At 48.5% G+C, this 19,811-nt stretch overlaps 1 protein-coding gene across 2 annotated transcripts; it reads left to right on the top strand.

Annotated features, from left to right (window-relative positions):
• Nucleotides 1-146: 146 nt before the first annotated feature.
• On the top strand, nucleotides 147-19,284 carry LOC121441786 (polynucleotide 5'-hydroxyl-kinase NOL9-like). Of its 2 annotated transcripts, none has more exons than XM_041643087.1 (12): nucleotides 147-653; nucleotides 1,605-1,824; nucleotides 2,041-2,168; nucleotides 6,715-6,850; nucleotides 6,963-7,053; nucleotides 7,588-7,685; nucleotides 11,484-11,645; nucleotides 12,254-12,554; nucleotides 13,303-13,414; nucleotides 15,733-15,910; nucleotides 16,684-16,817; nucleotides 17,499-19,284. In XM_041643087.1, exons 1-12 carry the CDS (start codon nucleotides 183-185, stop codon nucleotides 17,643-17,645), a joined length of 2,178 nt encoding a protein of 725 aa, XP_041499021.1. In that variant the 5' UTR covers nucleotides 147-182; the 3' UTR covers nucleotides 17,646-19,284. The 2 variants fall into 2 exon arrangements, with proteins under 2 accessions (XP_041499021.1, XP_041499022.1); XM_041643088.1 differs by having other exon boundaries at nucleotides 148-653; nucleotides 6,966-7,053.
• The last annotated feature ends 527 nt before the right edge of the window (nucleotides 19,285-19,811 follow it).

Genomic DNA, 19,811 nt, shown 5'->3' with positions numbered 1-19,811 from the left:
ATAATGTTAATGGGGCCCTGGATGGGCTGGCCGCCCGAGCCTAGGCACGGAGGGCTGGAGTTCCTCATGTGCTGCACAGGCCGGCCGGGAGAGGGCGCCCGCAGCTCTGCACGCCTGGCGCTGGGGAGCGGGGCGACGCGATCTCGCGAGATCGTCCGGGCCGGAGGCGTTCCGGACCAAGCATGGCGGACTCCGAGGTGCTGCTCAGGCGGGTTCCGAGCCGCTCCTCTTGGCAGCGGGCTCGCAAGGCCCGGTCCCACCTCCTCCTCAGCCGTCGGGGCCGTCGCCGGTTTGGGGTCCTGACCCGGGGCGAGCTGCGGCGCCTGCGACGGCGGCTGCTACGGGCCCAGGCTTTGGGCGGCGACTGGAAGCTAGGTGTCACCGCGGGCACGCACGTGGCGGAAAAATGCAAGGTCCGGAGCCGCAGCGGGTCCACGCCGGGCACCGGGTCCACGCCCAGCAACCTACCCTCGCCCCGCAGCCAGCCCACGCCGCGCCGCCAGCCCACGCCGCGCCGCCAGCCCACGCCACGCCCGCAGCCCACGCCACGTCCACAGCGCGCGCACAACTTCCCACCCCTGCCGACGAACGTCACCCAAGCCGTGCGGGACCTAGGCTCCGGCCGAGTGTTGTTGGTGTTGCCCGCTGAGGAGGTGAGTCGCCCGCGGGGGAGCTTCTGGTGACCAGGCCGTGGTCCTCCGGATGCAGGTCGCATGCAAGTCCATCCTCATCCTCCTGCTCAGGGATCTGCAGGCCTGCTGGCTGCGCTGTACTAGCAAACTAGTGTGTCGGACTTGTTGGGCACTCAGCTGCCAGCTTTCCGGGTGTCCCAAATCAGTTAGCACTCCCAGCTCTCACGGGAGTGACGGTTGGCACCTCTTTCTCGTGTTTATGGGCCGAAAAACAGGGTAGGTCCCTTGCAGCTGGAGTTAGACAGTAGCTCGGCAGAGCCAAGAGTTAAACTCAGGCGGTCTGACCCTGGTTAAAGATTGCCCTTCTTATGCCCGGAAGGAGTGAAGCCTCGGGAATTGGAGACGGGTATGCTGTGCGCCTTTGTAAGCTCGGGTTGGTAGAGTTTGTGAGCCTGTTGGGAGCTGCAACGGGGGTATGATGTTTAGGGTTAAGTTAAAACCTGACAGAATTTGGTCACTTAGTACAGTGTAGCCTTGTTTTGGTTTTATGTCTTGAGTGTTTCTCCTGCATTTCCGTACATCATGTGCGTGCAGTGCCTGCAGAGGATCCTCTGAAACTGAAGTTAGAGGAGCTTGTGAGCCACCACGAGGGTGCTGGGAACCAAACATGGGTGCTCCGGTAGAGCCGCCAGTGCTCTAACCAGTGAGCCACCTTTGCAGCCCCAGTGCTGTCTACTTTGACACTTGGACGTGAGTTTTCACACCAGCCACTCTGAGTGTAGGGAGGGTTAGAGCTCCATGAGTCGAAGAACTACGCAGTCAGAAGAACAGCCTTGGCTACATCATGAGGCCCTTTCTCAAGGGAATAAAGATTTTGATAAGTGAATAGCAAGTTAAGATTTTAGAATTTTTCTGTCTTTGGTAGCAGTATCTATAATGTCCATAATGGTTTTTTTCTTCTTTCCCTGCTAGGACTTTATTTTTAGTGGGATATGCCGTGTGACTTGCATCTATGGCCAGTTGCAAATCTTTGGCCATATCATCAAACAAGGCCAGCCCGCCCAAGATGTGTTTTCTGCCTACACCCATTCTTGCCTGAGCATCAGGGCGATGCTGTACCCAGAACCCGAGAAAAGCGAAAAGGAGGTCAGAAAAGAGATACGGGCTCTGCTCAAGCCGCACATGAAACTGGGTAACTGTGTTCTAAGTATTAAAATACTGTGATTTCCGCTGTTTTACACCAGAAGTTTTCCAAGACCATGAAGCTAGTAGGCAGCAGACTCAGGTTGTGCTGCCTCCACCCAGACATAAAAAAGTCACCTCTACTTCACAAGCCTGTAGTTGAGATAACAGCCCTTGGGATCTAAATTGTTACTAATTCTGAGGTGGCCTGCTCCTCTCTTTGCAGAAGACAGACACTGGGTGATACACTATTTCTCTCCCCTGGCCTCCGTCGTGCTGCTGGAACAGCTGAAGTCCCCTGCCGTGGACTTCATGAGCTCCTATAAGTGTGCTTCTTACGTCTTCCGGCAGGAGGTAAGGCCCCGTACTCACTTAGGGCTGCTGGTCCCTTGCACCAGAGCCATCAGCTGAATTGTTGGGAGCACTTTCAGAATGATCATCCTCTGTCGTGTGTTAGGGGTAGCACTTCGGGGTGTCAACAGTTAGGAGATAGTCTCTATAGAAAGGTGTATCATGGGTAAAGGCACTTGCTGAACAAGCCCGAGAATGTGGGTTCCATCCCAGGTGCTCGTGTAGGAGGAGAGAGCATGCCTGGGCTTTGTCCACTGGCCCCCACTTACGCGGTGTGGCGTGCATTTACACAGGCACCTATAGAAAGCTCATCATGAACGTTTCTCCTCCTCTTCTTCAGTTTCATTGCCCAGCAGAAGCCACCTCTTTATCAGCTATGGTAGGACAAGCCTGTAATCCCAGCACTCGGGAGGTGTAGTCAGGCGGATAAGGAATTCAAGTTCATCTCCAGCTAGATAGTGATGTGGAGGCCACTCTGAGCTACATGGCACCCTGTCTCCAAAAGAAGAAGAAAAAAGATATCAAGTTGGAGATGTCAGGTAGGCGCTAGAGTATGTGAGTCTGTAGTTTGGAGGAGATGGTAGGGCTATCTTCTGTTGAGAGCCTGCAAAAGAGAGGGTATCCAAGAACACAGATTCGGTGAGAGAGAGACAGACAGCATGGGCACATTGACGGAGTTTGAGAGGGGAGAGGGTATAAGGTCTGGGCCATGTCACTCTAGAGGAGGTTAAAATAAGGAAGTCACAGAGGAGCCAAGGAATGACCAGGGGTGGAGGGCTTGCCAGTCTCAGGTGGTCTAAGAAAGTCTACAGATGCAGAACGAGGATCTAGACCAGACTGGTTTTAGTACACTGCTGAGGGACAGCCTCCCGATGCAGTCAGGAGGTGGGGAGAAGGAAGCTGAAGGAACGCAGTGGCTCCAGGGCTCTGTAGTGAGAGGTCATCATTGTCGAGAGGGCTTTGTGAACCACCTTGCTTGATCACAGCTGGTGGGAATGCAGGAGCGCTCCAGCGCTGTGGAGGGGAAGCTCAGCTGGACTGCCCTTGAGTCCATGATGAATGTGTTTGCTTATGAGGCCCTGTGGCCTTGGGAGGAACGAGCTTTCTACGGCATGCCAGTGCAGGTGCAAGCAGAAGCCAGAGGGCACCTTGAGGTTTTGTCTGTCTTTTGAAATAGTCTCTGGTTGGCCTGAAGCTTACCAAGGAGGCTGGATGTCTGTCACAGCCTCAGCGTCCTAGTCCCAGGTGATAAGATCGTACACACCCACAAGCGCTCCATGCCTGGGTTCATGCCCAGGGCCTCAAGATTATTGGCTGAACTGTTTCCCCGGCACTTACAAGCAGTTTTTTGTTTTGTTTATTTTATTATTATTATTTGGTTTATTTTATTTTTGTGTGTGTGTTTTGCCTACATGTATGCTTATGCGCCACATGTATGCCTGGTACCTGAGGAGGTGCTGAGAATCAAATTCCTGTCCTTTGCAAAAACAGCAAGTATTCTTTTTTTTTTTTTTTTTTCGAGACAGGGTTTTTCTGTGGCTTTGGAGCCTGTCCTGGAACTAGCTCTGTAGACTCACAGAGATCCGCCTGCCTCTGCCTCCCGAGTGCTGGGATTAAAGGCTTGCGCCACCATCGCCCGGCTGCCTGGCAGTATTCTTTTTTTTGCTTTTTTGTTTTTTTTTTTTTTTTTTAAATTTATTTATTATGTATACAATATTCTGTCTGTATGCCTGAAGGCCAGAAGAGGGCGCCAGACCTCTTTACAGATGGTTGTGAGCCACCATGTGGTTGCTGGGAATTGAACTCAGGACCTTTGGAAGAGCAGGCAATGCTCTTAACCACTGAGCCATCTCTCCAGCCCCGCTTTTTTGTTTTTTGAGACAGAGTTTCTCTGTGTAGCCCTAGCTGTCCTGGAACTTGCTCTATTGACTAGACTGGCCTCAGAGATCTGCTTGCCTCTGCCTCCCGAGTGCTGGATTTAAAGGCTGCACCACTAATCCCAGGCGAGGCTTTCTCTCTAAAATGACTCTAGCTCTCGTCAAGGTGACATAAACACTGACTAGCGCAACTGTCCCCTTGTCAACTTAACATCGACACACACAAGTTATTAAGCCATAACCTTCCCTGTCCGTCCCCAATATCTCATATTAATGCCAATATCACAATGGGTACCAACTATTCCAATTTGGGTTTGTTTTATTTGTCTCATTTTTTTAAGACGGTTTTTCTGTGTAAGCCTTGGCTGTTCTCGATCTTGCTCTGTAGATCAGGCTGGCCTCGAACTCATTAAGGAGGATCTCTTACGAGTTCGTGGGTAGCCTGGTCTATGTTGGACAGCTTGGACTACAGAGACCCTGTCTCAAAACAAACCAAATAAATGCTATGGCACCATCCCTCCTGGCTGGGCATTTTATTGTATAATCACCAGAAGACAAATAGGTGAGGGACAAGAGCAAGCAAAGAGTTCTTTTATAGTTCCTTACCACTGGGAAAGGGAACCAAGACATTCCTGACGAGCTATGCAAAGGGAGATGAAGGTGGTCGGGGCATGGATGTGCTTTTGTGATTATTGTTTCAGTATTTAATTATGTGGGTATACGCACATGTGTGCCAAGTTTCTTGGAGACCAGATGTATGAAGGTAGAGCGCTGGAGCTGAAGTTACAGGAGGTTGTAAACCAGGCAGCATGGGTGCTTGGAACAGAACATCTGCCTTCTGAAAGAGCCCCTAGTCCTCTTAACCTCTGGGCCATCTCTCCAAACCTCACCCCCACCCTTTTTTATTTTTTTTAATTTTTTAATTTTTTTTTTTGAGACCCGGTGTTACTATGTAGCCCAGATGGCCTCAACCTTGTATTCCTCTTGCCTGTGGAGTTCTGGGATTGCAGACAGATGCTACTGTGGTGGCTACTGTGGTTACTTTTATTATTTATTTATTTTGTTTTTCAAGGCAGGGTTTCTCTGTGTAAGAGTCCTGGCTGTCTTGGAACTTCCTCTGTAGATCAGGCTGACTTTGAACTCAGAGTTTGAGTTCTGCCTCTGCCTCCTGTGTACTGGGATTAAAGGCTTATTTATGTGGGGGGGTTGCCTGTGTGTCAGTGTACATACACACGCACGTGGGGTCAGAACATGCTGTGGAATGTCTTTCTCAATTGCTCTCCACTTCTCCTTGTACAAGGTTTCTTGCTGAACCTGGGGCCCACCAGTTGCAGCTAGTCTAGCTAATCAGCTTTTCCCAGGGTTCTCCGTTCTCTGTCTCCCAAGTACTGGAATTACAGGCCACCCTCACACCACCCTAGTTTTTGCATGAGTGCTGGGGATTTGAATTCTGGTCCTAAAAACTAGAGTTTTATCCACTGAGCCATCTCCTTAGCCCTCACGTGAGTGCATTCTGAAGAGTTTTGTTTTGGTTTGGTTTTTCAAGACAGGGTTTCTCTGTAGCTTTGGAGCCTGTCCTGGAACTAGTTTTTGTAGACCAGGTTGGCCTCGAACTCACAGAGATCTGCCTGCCTCTGCCGCCCAATTGTTGGGATTGATTGATTGATTGATTGATTGATTGATTAAGGCATCTGCCACCACCACCTGGCTCTGTACTTGTTTATATGTCTGTGTATGCCCCTTATTTTTAGTAGGCCAGAAGGTGGCTTCCAATTTCCCAGAGGTGAAGTTAACAGGTGACTATGAGCTGTCTGACATGAGTGCTAGGGACCAAACTCTGGTCTTCTGCGAGAAAAGTAATTACTCTTAGCCACTAACCCATCTCTTCAACTCTGGGCCTCCGTTTTTATCCCTCACAGAAAGAACTCTATAACTCTCGGGAGGCACCTGAGTCAGGAATGCCCTCTGTGATTGCTGACTGCCTGAGGATGCATTGTGGGTAGTTTCTTTTCTTCTCCTCTTCTATATGGTGGATGCTTTTCTTCGGAACCTCCCCACGGCAGCTAGCACGAGCCCTTTGTAGGGCCCTTATGCTTCCTGAGGACCCCAGAAGAGACTGAGCACAGCTGCCTTTGCCTCTTCAGCTCCATTTGCATGTGCTGTGTCCTGTTTTGTGTTTCATAGATGGCCTTGACTTTATTTCAGATCAGCCAACCTGTCCTCCCACGGTGGCCTCTGTTGAACTTTCCCTACATTTTAATCTCTTTCTTTTCTCCAGAGGCAGCAGCAGCCTGAGAGTGGGTATGCGCTGTGCAGAGACATATGCTTCCGAGAGAGTAGGCAGCCCAGGCTGATGGGCTGTGCTTTAGTGTACTGAGAGAAAGGAACCAATTTTTGTTTTGTTTTGTAACTCACAACTATATGTTGATGCTCAGCGGTAGTGGTGCACACCTTTAATCCCAGCACTCGGAAGGCAGGGACAGGTAGATGTCTGTGACTTTGAGACCAGCCTGGTCTACAGAGCAACTTTCATGACAGGCTCCAAAGCTACAGAGAGAGACCCTGTCTCAAAAAGCAGAAACAACTACATGTTGCTTATTAGTTTAGAAACAAGCCAATGTATATTTTTAAGGAAACTTTCTTTAGGGTTTGAATGAATTGTTGTATTTCAGCATTATCCTGTGCGGGTTAACGCTGAGTTTATAACTTTGAGAACGATTGGCCTCAGAAGACAGCGGAAGAGGGCAGGCATCTTCTTGAGTGACAGTGCCCATTGTGCCCTGGAGGAGCTCGTCAGTGTGTCCTGTGGTGAGCATCCCCTTCCCTGAGTCTCGTGTTTCCCAGAGCCTCGGGCGCTGCGCAGCTACAGTCCTGAGGACTGGCTGGCACTGGGGCTCACTGTTTGTTTTACCTGCAAAAGTAGATGGCTGCCCTGTCATCCTGTTGTGTGGCGCCTGTGACGCGGGAAAGTCCACGTTCAGTAGAATACTGATTAACCAGTTACTGAACAGGTAAGCACGCTTGTGTTTTCATTCGGTCATCTGGGCATGAAGTGAGATTCAAATACAGAGACTTGGTTTTTGTGTGATCCTTTGAGGCACAGTCTTACTCTCTAGACCAGTCTGGCCTTGGATTCTTGGTGATTCTCCCCCCTCAGTCTCCCCAGTGCTATGATTACAAGTGTAAGCCACCATACCCAACTTGGTGGAGACGCTGGGGGTGGGATTGTGTTTGGCTCTGAATGCTGTGGACTGGGCAGTGGCACTCTTCATGTGGTGATGGTGCTCACATACTGACTCTGACCTGTAGAAGAGGGGGTGCTTGGACATGATCTAAACTGGTCCAGATGTCATCTCTAAGCCCAGAACTGAGCTGTTACGTCTTTGCAATAACCTTGCCTCTTATGAGTAGGATGGGGCCTTGCCCTTAGCCTCTGGAGCGTGACAGCTACAAGGCTGCTCGGGGTGACGATGTCCATGCGGCACAAAGTCACTGCCACAGAGGACAGCTGCTTGAGACTGGTCTTTCTCTTTGCCGATTTCCAGCCTCCCTGGGGTTGACTACCTGGAATGTGATCCCGGGCAGACAGAGTTCACGCCTCCTGGCTGCATTGCTTTACTTAACATTACAGAACCGCTGCTGGGTAAGTATTGCGTGTGTTACATGTCTTGGGCTTACGAGGTTTAAGAGGAATCACATTCACAAAATTCTGTGCATAGGGAAGCTTTCACAGCAGACTTGAGTGTGCTTATTTTGGGAAATGCTTTATGTAAATTTGTAAATATTTTATTTTAAGTCATTGGTGTTTTGTCTGCATGTATGTCTGTGTGATGGTGTCGGGTCCTCTGGACCTGGAGTTACAGACAGTTGTGAGCTATGTGGGTGTTGAGAATTGAACCTGGGTCCTCTGAAAGAGCAGCCAGTGCTCTTAACTCTGAGCCATCTCTCCAGCCCCTGTGTTGTGTAAATTGCAAAGACATCTCACCCTAATAACATGTTAGGCGACCTGAGCCCTGGCCCGGTACTGTTGAGCCGTGCACAGGTTTGTTCTCTGCAGTCACGGGGACTGCGTACTGTCCTCTTCCTGTTTCAGAGTGCATTTTAGAATTAGAAAGCACGCAGAAGCAGTGTGCTCATCTTAGCCACCCCTGGGCGTATAAATCTGTTTATAATGTGCTTCCCATTGCTACATCCCGATTTTCTTTGTTATCTCCTAGTGAAGCGCTTCTCCTTACAGACCACTTCCACCTCTCAGCTCCTAACTGTTCTCTAGCCCAGTTCTGTCCCTGGGAATGGACCTAGTTAGTTTTGTAGGTGAATCAGTCAGTACTGCATCTGGCTTGTTTACCAGCTTCTAGTTTATGGAATGTGTCAAACTTAATCTCAGACTAAGGGCATGGCTTGATGGGTAGAAGACCCGGCCACACAAACCTAATGGCCTGGGACATGTAATAAGGTGGATCTGGTTTCGTGGATCGGCCTGTGACCCCAGCACTGCTGTGGCAAGCTGGAGGGCAGAGAGATGAAAACCAGCTTGCATAAATCATACACAGAGAGAGAGAAAAGAAAATCAGCTTAGTTTTCTTTGTATGTCTGAGATGATTCCATTACATATTTGCATCCTGCGTTTTTATCCAGCTATTGCGTGCCCTACAGTGTGTATGTGGAGATGAGAGAGTAGCTTTGGAGAATTAGTTTTCTCCTTCCACCTTGTTGGGGTGAATTTGGGTCCCTTGTTTTTTTGCTGCTTCACTGCATATACCAGACTAGGTGGTCTGCAGGCTCTTAAGTGGCTCTCGCCTCGCTGCCTCCCTTCTCCCTCAGTGCTGCGATGGCAGATGTGTATCCCCAAATTCAGCTGCTCATGGGTTCTGGGGACCGAAGTTTGGTCAGCAGGCTTGCGTGGCCCCGCACCTTTCCTTCTTGAGCCCTCCTCTCTCCACTGTGGGAGTTCTGGGTTTCTGCTGCTGTGAACAGCGCTGCCATGAGAACAGGGGGCGAGTACACCATCGAGACCCTGCATTCAGATTCATTTGTGTGCCTAGATGTGCGGTTCCTAGGTGATGTGATAGTCTCCTGTTGACCGTTTTGAGAAATTACCAGACTTTCACAGTGGCTGTGCTGTCTCTTTGATCTTCTTGGCCATGTTGCTTATTTTGATTACAGATCCCCAAGCAAGTGTGTGTTTTGTGCTTCTGTGACCATAAATACTGAGTGTCCTCCTCTTGAGTGTTTATATTTCCAGTGCTGTTGGCCACTTGTAAATCTCAAAAGAATGCCTATTTAAGTCCCTGGAGTTTCTTTTGTTTGTTTGTTTGTTTGTATTATTTTGTTTGTTTGTTTGTATTATTTTGTTTTGATATTTCAAGATGGAATTTCTCTGTGTAGACTTGGCTGGCCTGGAACTCACGCTATAGACCAGGCTGGCCTTGAATTCAGAGATCTGCCTGCCTTTGCCTTCTAAGTTCTGGGATTAAAGGCATGTGCCACTACTGCCTTTATCTTGTTTTGTTTTTGAAGCAAGGTTTTTTGGTCTGTGTAGTCCTGGCTGTCTTGGAACTCATAGAGATCCACCTGCCTCTCAAGTACTGGGGTTAAAGGAGTGTGCCACCATGCGCATGTTTTGTTTTTACATTTATTTTACACTCACTTATTTTGAATAGGAGTTGGGTTCAAGTGTCTTGACGCGCATACACACACATACAGAAATCCAGTGGCAACTTGTAGAAGTCACTTCTTTGTAACGAGTTTTTTCTGTCCTGCCAGCTCCCAAATACTGACTTGGAGATACTTTACTAATTGTGAAAGCTTGGCCATGAGTTCAGGCTTGTCCCACTAGCTCTTATAACTAATTAACACATATTATTAATCTTCGTTCTACCACATGCCTTTTACCTATCTCCCACTCTGTGTGTCTGACTTGTTCTTGTCTTAATGTCTCCTGCAAACCAGATCCATCCTTCTGACTTCCTCCTTCTCTGCCAGGAAGTTCCACCTATGCTTTCTGCCTAGCTATTGGTCAATTACAGCAACACATTTTCACACATTGTACAAATATTCCACAACAGTTCCTTCTTCCCATGTAGATTTAGGCGAACTACACTGGCCATCAGCTCAACGGAAGCACCTTTATCTGATGAGCTGTCATCAGCCTTGACTTTTTACTTATTTATTTACTTATTTGTTTATTTATTTGGCTTTACATGATAGGCTTTCTCTATGTAGCTTTGCTGTCCTAGAACTTGCCCTGTAGTCTAGGCTGACCTCGGATTCACAGAGATCTGCCTGTGCTTCCTGAGTAATACTGGGATTAAAGGCATGCAGTACCGCCAACCAGTTTAAGACTCCCCCCCTCTAAGATTTATTTTTAATTATGTTGGGGGGGGGTATGCACATGAGTGCTAGTCTCCTTAGAGGTCAGAAGAGGGTGTGAGAGTCCACTGAAGCTGGAGTGAGAGCTGATTGTCAACTTCTTGACATCAAACTCAGGTCCTTTGCCAGAGTAGTACATGGTCTTGCCACTGAGCTGTCTCTCTAAACCTTGGGGAGATTGGGCTTTTACTGTTATGAATAGTAATGTAAATATCTGGTATGTGACCCCTGTGGGAGTCATGTCCTACAGGTTGAGACCTGCTGCTACAGAGGTTCTATCTACAACACTACCAAGCAAACATAACCAAGCCACGGCCACACAACAGTGGGCAGGATTTTGTGGCACTGCCAACCCTGACAAAGATTTTAGGAAAGCTCAAACCACCAAGAAGAGTATCAAATTATGTTTTTAGAAGTCAACTTAAGCTGGGCGATGGTGGCGCACGCCTTTAATCCCAGCACTAGGGAGGCATAGGCAAGCGGATCTCTGTGAGTTCAAGACCAGCCTGGTCTACAAGAGCTAGTTCCAGGACAGGCTCCAAAACCACAGAGAAACCCTGTCATACAAATACACTCCCAATTTCATGTATGTAAGTAAACTCTGATCATGTTCTGACATGACTGCATTTATTCCATGTATCTGGGATACAACTATGAACCTTCTAGGGCTTATAAAGCCCAGCGAAAATTCAATTAATAACCTTTAATAATCTCCTGCTAAATGGTGGTACATACTTTCGAGACAGAGTTTCTCTCTCTAACAGTCTTGGCTGTCCTGGAACTCACTGAGATCCACTTGCTTCTGCCTCCCAAGTGCTGGGAGCAACGGCATACACCATCACTATCTGGCTGTGGAACACATGTTTAATACCAGAATTTGGGAGGCTAAGCATCTGAACCTGAGTTCCAGGTCAGCAAGTTCCAGGCTAGCCAGAGCTACACATGTGTGGATCATCACAACATGAACTGTATTACAGGGTTTCAGCGTTAGGGAGATTGAGAACCACTACTGGAGCCTTCTGTGTGTTAGAAAAGTGCTTGATTCCTGACTCCAGCTTTTGTTTTCTAGGACCACCTTACACCCACCCGAGGAAGCCACAGAGGATGGTGTATTATGGAAAGATGACTTGTCACAATGACTATGAGAATTATATTGAGATAGTGAAGTATGTGTTCAGAGACTACAAGAGAGAGTTCCCACTTATCATCAACACGATGGGCTGGGTGAAAGGTAAGCCCGTATACATGTGATGCAGTGTAAGCAGCTACCATGAGTGCTGTACAGGTGCCCTGTGCTGTTTCCATACATGTGTGCTGTAGTGTTCAAATGAGGGTCAGCATAGGCCGTTCCCCCTATGTAACTGAGGGCAGCCTTGAACTTGTCAACATACCACCTCCTCCCCATCAGGATTATAGGCATCACTGTTTGTTTTATGTGGTGCTGAGGGAATGAATAGTCCACCAAGTAAGCCAGAGCTCTGGTTTCTGGTCTTTTGGGTTGTTGATTATTTTTTAATCAGTTGACTGATTTTTGCTTGACTGTTTTGTCCAGACATTGTGCACAGTGCCCTTGGAAGCCAGAAATGGGTGTCAGATCTTCTCAGGTGTGCACACGCTGCCTGGCCATGTCTTTCTTGATTTTCTTTTTGTGTGTTTTTTTTTTTGTTTTTTTCAGAGGCAAAGTTTCCCTATGTAACAATCCTGGCTGTCCTGGAACTCGCTCTGTTAGACCTCGAGCTCACCGAGATCTGCCTGCCTCTGCCTCCCGCGTGCCACACCACACCAGACCCATGCCTTTGGTGCTTACTACGCCATGCTCTGCTCTCTCTTCCATCGCAGATGATGGACTGCTGCTGCTTGTTGACCTGGTCCGGCTGTTGTCTCCCAACTACGTCATTCAGTTGTATTCTCCCCGGGGTCCTACCATGCCCTCTCTGACCTCAGAGTATGTAGAGCTCACAGACGGCCTGTATACAAAAAGCAAGATCAGGAAACGTCGAGGGTTTGAAATTGAAGAATTTGGAGACAGTTTGGATTTTACTGAAGAAGAGAAAGACTCCGGTCCAGTTCCGGTCTTCCCTGGACATAAGCTGATGCTTGTTTACTCAGAATTTCCGTGTAGTAAAAATGAGAAAAATAGGTAAGTAAAGTGTCACTTGGGTAAAGAATGAAGTTTAACCGGGCAGTGGTGGTGCACGTCTTTAATCCCGGCACTCAAGAGGCAGAGGCAGGCGGATCTCTGTGAGTTTGAGACCAGCCTGGTCTATAAGAGTTAGTAGACCAGCTCCAAAGCCACAGAGAAACCCTGTCTCGAAAAACCATTAAAAAAAAAAAAAAAAAAGGAATGAAGCTTCCTATAGTGGGCCGGGCATGGCATGCTCACTTGTTTAGAGAGCGGGTCATGGTGACTCTTGTCTGTCATTCTGGCACCTCAGAGGCCGAGTGGGACATCATGAGTTCAAGGCCAGTCTACTGTGAAGCCCTGTAAACAAAAAAAAGAGAATCCTCTTAAGACTTTTCAAGACTTTTCAGGGGTACCACTGATGTACATTTAAAGGAGAATGATTCCTGTTAGGAGCATGGAGATGGAGCTTCCCATGCCGGTGGCCAGAGGCTCGGTGCTGAAGAGTCTTTGGGTTTCCTGGAGGACTGTGTCAAGAGAGGGTTGTGGGTGGAGACCTTGAGGGGGACAGGGGCGGGGGGAGAGTGTCTTATTGGCCATTAGACCAGGGTACGTGCTGGCAGTAACAACATCTCCAGCCCTAGGGTAGGAATATCTTGAAAGAGCAAGGTCTAGTGTGCTACCTAATGATTGAGATGCTGTTCCCTTCTGTCCCCAAGTGGGCGTGGTATATTCTCTATTTACCTTGTTGTGCTCTACTTTTCAGGGCCAAATACAATAAAATTTTTCGAGATCTGGCGGTGTTGGGCTACCTTAGCCAGCTGATGCCTCCTGTGCCAGGGCAGCTTAGTCCTTTGCACAGCCTGACGCCCTATCAGGTAATCAGAGTTGGCGGGAGAAATGGTCTCTTTACTGATAAGGTGCTTGAGGCTCTGGTGTCCTGGCTGCTCTGCCTCCTCCTGCATATTGCTTCCCTAATTCTCAAAACAGCCCTGTGATTAGGTTCTGATATTATCCCCATTTTTCAGATGGGAAAACTAAGGAATGATGAGGCTGGGTTACCTGAGAGAAGATGGAGAGCTGACGTTTGGTCCTTGGCTGGCAAGCTTAGTGTGTGGTGTGGATTGTGGTTTGATGTCAGCTGACCTGGTGCCACCTCACGTTTGCACTTTCCACCTGCACAGTGGCGGTGCCTGACGTCTCAGGATGCTGGAGAGCTCTGTGGGGACCGTGTAGCCGTGCTCGTTTGCTGTGGGTCCCAACACAGACTCACTATTAATTATAAATACTCACCAATAGCTTAGGCTTGTCTCCAGCTGGTTTACAACTTAAATTAACCCGGTGTTTGTTTTTTAATCTCTGTGCTACCCTGAGGCTCGTTCACTTCCTCTGTGACCCTCCCACGTTGTTTCTTCCGCTTCTGGCTTGTAACAATGAGATCAACACATCTTTACAGTGTACAGAAGGATTATTGCACAGGACTGTGTTGACGCTCAGCCCAGGCTTCATAGGCATGTGCACTCGTACACATCCTTCGTGTATGTGCACACACACTCACACTCTCAGTGATTTTGCTCTGACAACACCATGACCAAGACAGCTTTTTTTTTTTTAGAGCTTATGTGGGAGTTTTATTGAGATACAGGGAATGGAGAGAGGAAGAGGTAGAAGAGGTAAAGACCATCCTACCTCTTCAGAAGAGCAGCAGGAAAGAACCCAAAGCAACTTATAAAAGAAAGAGGTTAGGCCGGGCGGTGGTGGCGCACGCCTTTAATCCCAGCACTCGGGAGGCAGAGGCAGGCGGATCTGTGTGAGTTCGAGACCAGCCTGGTCTACAAGAGCTAGTTCCAGGACAGGCTCCAAAACCACAGAGAAACCCTGTCTCGAAAAAAAAAAAAAAAAAAGAAAGAGGTTAGCCAGCAGTGGTGGTGCACGCCTTTAATCCAAGCACTTTGGCGGCAGAGGCAGGCGGATCTCTGTGAGTTCGAGGCCAGCCTGGTCTACAGAGTGAGTGCTAGGACAGGCTCCAAAGCTACACAGAGAAACCCTGTCTTGAAAAAAAAAGAAAGGCAGTGTGTGTGTGTGTGTGTGTGTGTAAACTGGGCTTAGTGTTTCAGAGGCTTATGGTCTAGGATGTTGGGACAAAGGCATTGGTGGGAGGAGCAACTGATGCCTCACATCTTGATTCATAGTAGGAGGCTCAAGCAAGCTGGGAATTATGTGAGTTTTTTTCGTTTTTCAAGACAGGGTTTCTCTGTGTATCGGCTGTCCTGGAATTCTGTAGACCAGTCTAACCTCAAACTCAGAGATCTGACTGTCTCTGCCTTCTAAGTGCTGGGATCAAAGGTGTGCACCACCACGACCCAGTGCAGTGGGATTGTTTTTAAAAGAAAGCAAATTCCTATTCAACAAAACACAGCTGGTAAAAACTCCAAAGACCCAGAAGAAAAGCTGAGCTGAGACTGGGATGGCAAACCGGACTGTCATTTTCCCGGTTGCTGCCAACACCTACTGTGACGTCCGATCAGCTGCAGCCTTAGCTCGCTGGAATCTCTTGACTTACCATCCTCACTTTACATAGCCATAGATCCGTGACTTTCTAGGCTGCTGCCTGAACAACTTTCCTTTCATCAGTCTATAAAGAAATGCCCTGGAATCCTACAAGTTGACGCTAATGCTTGTGCTCTTGTCTCCTGGTTTGGCTTTGTTTTCAAGTTGAGGGGAGACAGGAATGAAGATCACATGGATAGAGGGACGGGAAGGAGGGAACTATGTCACCCAGTCTCCTTGACCTTCTCGCCCTCCTGCCTCTGCTTGCCATATGCTGTGAGAATAAGCATTGGCCACCCCATCTTTGGCTGTGCTAGGGATCTGCATTTTGGGCCAGGACTTCCATCAACCAAGCCATCCTGATTTATCTTTTCACAATCCAGATTTTTGTCTGGGTATGATGGCCCAAGCCCTGTAATCCCAGCACTGGGGGACTATAGACAAGAGGATCCCTGGACTTGGTGGCCAGTCAATCTAGCCAAATCAGCAAGCTTTAGGTTCGATGAGAAACCCTTTTTCTCAAAATAAAATAAGGTGAAGCTTTATGTGGTGGCCTGTTGGATCTCTACTTTGAGGCAACCTAGCTACGTAGACCTGAGGTAGAAGTCTGTCAGGGAGAGATGAGCATTTGTGGTTTATTCTCTAGGTCCCCTTCAATGCAGTTGCTGTCCGGATCACTCATGCTGATGTTGCCCCTGCCCACATTCTGTACGCCATAAATGCCAGCTGGGTTGGGCTTTGCAGGATCCTGGAGGACATGAAAGGATACACTCGGGGTCCCATCCTGCTTGCCCAGACCCCCATATGTGACTGTTTGGGCTTTGGTGAGTTGAGAGTGAATACTGTCTTCTTCACTGTACACAACTGGTATTGGCCTGTACACGGAATCGAGAAACTCCTCTCGCTAGGGAGATGAATGTCTTTTCTGTGTGTACGCCTCAGCATTGACACGCTGCCTGCATCAGAGCTACCCAAGGTCTTCTGTTAGCCTTCTTTGGTTCCTCACAACTCAACAGGCGGATGTTCAGATTCTTTGTACTCTCTTAAAATTTATTTTATTTTAGCTGGGCATGGTCACTCACTCCAGGAGACATAGGTATGTAGATTATGTGGATATATGCACATGAGTGCAGATGTCCCTGGAGACCAGAGATGTTGGGTGCTGGGTTCCTGGAGCTGAGGTACAGCTGCCTTTAAGTTGGTGCTGGGAACTGAACTTGGGTCCTGTGGAAGAGTAGCAACCACCCTTAAGCCTGCTGAGCGATCTCAGTAACCTTCAATTGCTCTTTGTATTCTGAAAGCAAAGTGCTAGAAATTAAAACACCTTAATTTATTCCATGTGCATCTGTCTGCACCACCGGCCTGGTGCTCTCAGAGGCCAGAAGGGGGCGTCAGATCCCATAGAGTGGAATTGTGAGTCACTTGATGGATTCTGGGAAAGGCACCTGGGTCCTTCGCAAGAGCAACAGGTGTTCTTTCCTGCTGAGCTGTCTCTTCAGCCCCACATAAAGCTCTTAATGTCAGGGTCAAGCTTTGCTTCCTGGGGCTTGAGCTGTGAGACTCCTGCAGTGTGGCTGATGCTGCTCTGTGTCTACAGGCATCTGCAGAGGCATTGACATGGAGCAGCGGATGTACCACATCATCACCCCTCTGCCTCCAGAAGAGCTGAAAGCTGTGAATTGTCTGCTGATTGGTTCCATTTCCATTCCACACTGTATTATCAAGAACCAGGTGAGCCCACATGGGAGAGTCCTGCGGGGAAACCCGGGCAGGCGGAAATGAACTGAAGTTGGCAGTCAATGCAGCAGGTGCTTTATCTGGAAGACAGACACTGTATTTTGTGGTTTGAATGACATAAGATGGGATATTGGATGCCTCAGAAGGTTCAAGTCAGGATCCCAGTGTAGAGCCAATAATAGGGGAGGATGTGGAGAGCATAAGATGCCCTCCTAGGACTGCCCTCTTAGGACTGCCCTCTTAGGACTGCCCTCCTAGGACTGCCCTCTTAGGACTGCCCTCTTAGGACTGCCCTCTTAGGACTGCCCTCTTAGGACTGCCCTCTTAGGACTGCCCTCCTAGGGACAGTCTTTTTTTTTTTTTTCACCTAATATATATAAATTTAAGAAAATAAAAAGCCCAGCTGGGGAGTGGTAGCACACACCTTTAATCCCAGCACTCAGATGGATCTCTGTGCATTCAAGCCAGCCTAGTCTACAAGAACTAGTTCTAGGACAGGCTCCAAAGTTACTGTGAAACTCTGTCTCGAAAAATTTTTAAAAATAAAAGAAGTAAAATCCCTTTGAGGATCATCCTAAGTGTCTGGAGCCCCACAGCCCTGCTGCCCAGCTGCCTTCTGCTCCTTGAGGCTGTCTGGACAGGTCTCAGTGCTGCTTCTTTGTGTTTCCGTTTCAGCCTGGGCTTGAAGGGACAATCCCTTACATCACCACAGCTTATAATTTTAAACTTCCTGGAGCATCGGAGAAAATTGGAGAAAGAGAGTTTGAACATGCTTCCCAAGGGTACAGATTCTACAGGAGGAAAAGTAAAGCCTCAGTATAGACGGAGGCTTTCTGCCTGCAAGCCTTGTCCTTGAGCTCGGAGTCAGCAGGTTGGTGGGGCTTTGTGACTGTGAACAGCGCCCTCGTGTCCAGTGAGGTTCATGAGACTGGACAACGTGCTGCAGAGTAAATAGCTCAAGATTCCATTTTTCGTTTTTCCTCTAAGACATGGTCTCCATCATCCAAGTGTGGCATTACCGTTCTGTGTCAGCACACCCAGCGTTCAGGGTTTTCTCTGAAGCTATTTGATCTGAAACTTGTCCTGGACTGCTTTCCGACTGGCCGTCTAGCTGAGTGAAGTGTTTCCTGACGGGCTGTAGAGCAGCGAGGAAAGCTGTGCCTCGTCACCAGACCAGAAGAGCACAACCCTCTCAGTTCATCAAGGACCTGACCATTGCAGTTGAGATAAAATTGGGGAATCCAGGACCACAAAAATGTGCCAAGAAATGGGCAGCAGGCTGACCCAGCAGTCCTCAGGCTCGGTGCACGGGTGCCCGGGTCTGGAGCAGGCTGGATGGACACGAGTGGGAGAGGCTTACTTTGAACCACCTGGACCTTACCACTTAGGTGAGGTGGACTCAAATGCCTGGTCCTCGGATGCCACGGAATCTCCTAATCGTGCAGTCGAGTGTTAGAGGGTTGGATGTGCTCTGTTAGTTTCTCTGCCATTATAATCATGAGACTTTATGTTGAAGAAGTCGCTCTGGCATCCAGAAAGCCTCCAGATGGTTCTGTAAGTCTGGGTGTGCTCTGATTGACTCCTCTGTTGAGGCAGGACACACTGCCATGGGTCCACCAACTTGTGAACAGACACCTTGTGCCTGACTTGGGCAAACCTTTGCTGCCAACACTTTCTTCTAGGTACCTGGAGGCTACTGCCAGCGCCATTTTTTTCCTGAGTGTATTTTGTAATTAGAAGTGACTGGGTCAGGTCATTTTTGTGGATGAAAAATAATCAGGCCGCTGAGGAACTTCTTGAGTTGTCGTGACTGACACATCAGGATTTCGCCTTCTAGCAGGATCATGTTCAAAGACTATTCCAGCCTGGGAAAGGATTAATAATGTTTATGTTCACGCATACCATTGATTATCTCTGTCTTGTCTGGGACCATACCACCCTGAGCGTGCCTGGTCTTGTCTGCTTGGACCCCATCTTTGGCCTTGGCATTTGAAAAACCCATTAGGAAGCCGGGCAAGTGGTAGCGCATGCCTTTAATCCCAGCACTTGGGAGGCAAAGACCAGAGGATCTCTGTTAGTTCAAGACCAGCCTGATCTACAGAGTGAGTTCCAGGACAGCCAGGGCTACACAGGCAAAAAAAACACTGTCTCAAAAAAATCAAAAAGAAAAGAAAAACCCATTAAGAGACAGAACTGCAGCAGCCTGGTTGGTCTGAAACCCTCTAGACCATTCAGGGACTCACTAATTAGCTGTCCCTTATTTATATCTAGCTTTAGCTTGTGTTGTGTCTATTTGGTGGGGAGGGAGGGTCATCTCACGTTGCTCAAGCAAGTGCCTGTGGGCTCCATTGCTTCTGATTTCTGAGGTGGCAGATGTGCACAGCCTTAGCCTTGCACCAGCTCTCTTCTGCGCCCTCCCCAGATCTTCCTGTCTTCACAAGAATAAAGACCCTGAAATGTAGGTCTCCAGCTTGTGTTTTCCATAAAGCTGCTTTCAGCTAACCTTCACTTGTGGGTCCCCACCAGTAGAGACCGGGTGTCAGCAGTAGAGGGATCTGTGGGCATTGGGCAGGTGGCTGTGAAGAGCAGTCATTGGGAACCTACTCTGGGGGGAGCTCTTGCTGTGGAACCTGGCAACAGTGTCTGTCCATGTGATTGTGATATCAGGACATTTGGGGCAAGAAAGAGATTGGACTCTCTGTGCCATCTTTTTGAGGTTTCTGTTTTGAGCCAGGATCTTGCTATGAACAGGCTGACCTCATGTATGATCCTTCTGCCTCAGTTTCCCAAGTGCTGGGATCACAGGTGTGTTTGTGTGAAGTTTCTGTTTACATGGTCTGTTCTGGTCCCCTGGAATCTTAGAAGTGTGGTGTACAAGTTACATACGTAAGAACTCCACAGAACCACACAACAACAAACTCCAAGTTAGTTTTTGTGGCTTCTTAAAATCAGAATCTAGAAATTATTTCCTAGACGTAGGGGGTCTGG

This window comes from Microtus oregoni, unplaced genomic scaffold (genome assembly GCF_018167655.1).
Source record: "Microtus oregoni isolate MIOR12 unplaced genomic scaffold, Mior012 000081F_ref0000091, whole genome shotgun sequence".
NCBI classification, from domain to species: Eukaryota; Metazoa; Chordata; class Mammalia; order Rodentia; family Cricetidae; genus Microtus; species Microtus oregoni.
The sequence above is the reverse complement of the archived record's forward strand: the minus strand, read 5'-3'. Positions and strand labels throughout refer to the sequence as shown.

What these genes read in the sequence shown, in the direction of transcription:
- LOC121441786 (XM_041643087.1), top strand. Translation starts at nt 183, where the DNA reads ATGGCGGACTCCGAGGTGCTGCTCAGGCGGGTTCCGAGCCGCTCCTCT. An exon ending in CAAGCCGCACATGAAACTGG is followed by an intron (nt 1,825 to 2,040) that starts GTAACTGTGTTC and finishes CTCTCTTTGCAG; the next exon opens with AAGACAGACACTGGGTGATA. An exon ending in ATGTGACTGTTTGGGCTTTG is followed by an intron (nt 15,911 to 16,683) that starts GTGAGTTGAGAG and finishes CTGTGTCTACAG; the next exon opens with GCATCTGCAGAGGCATTGAC.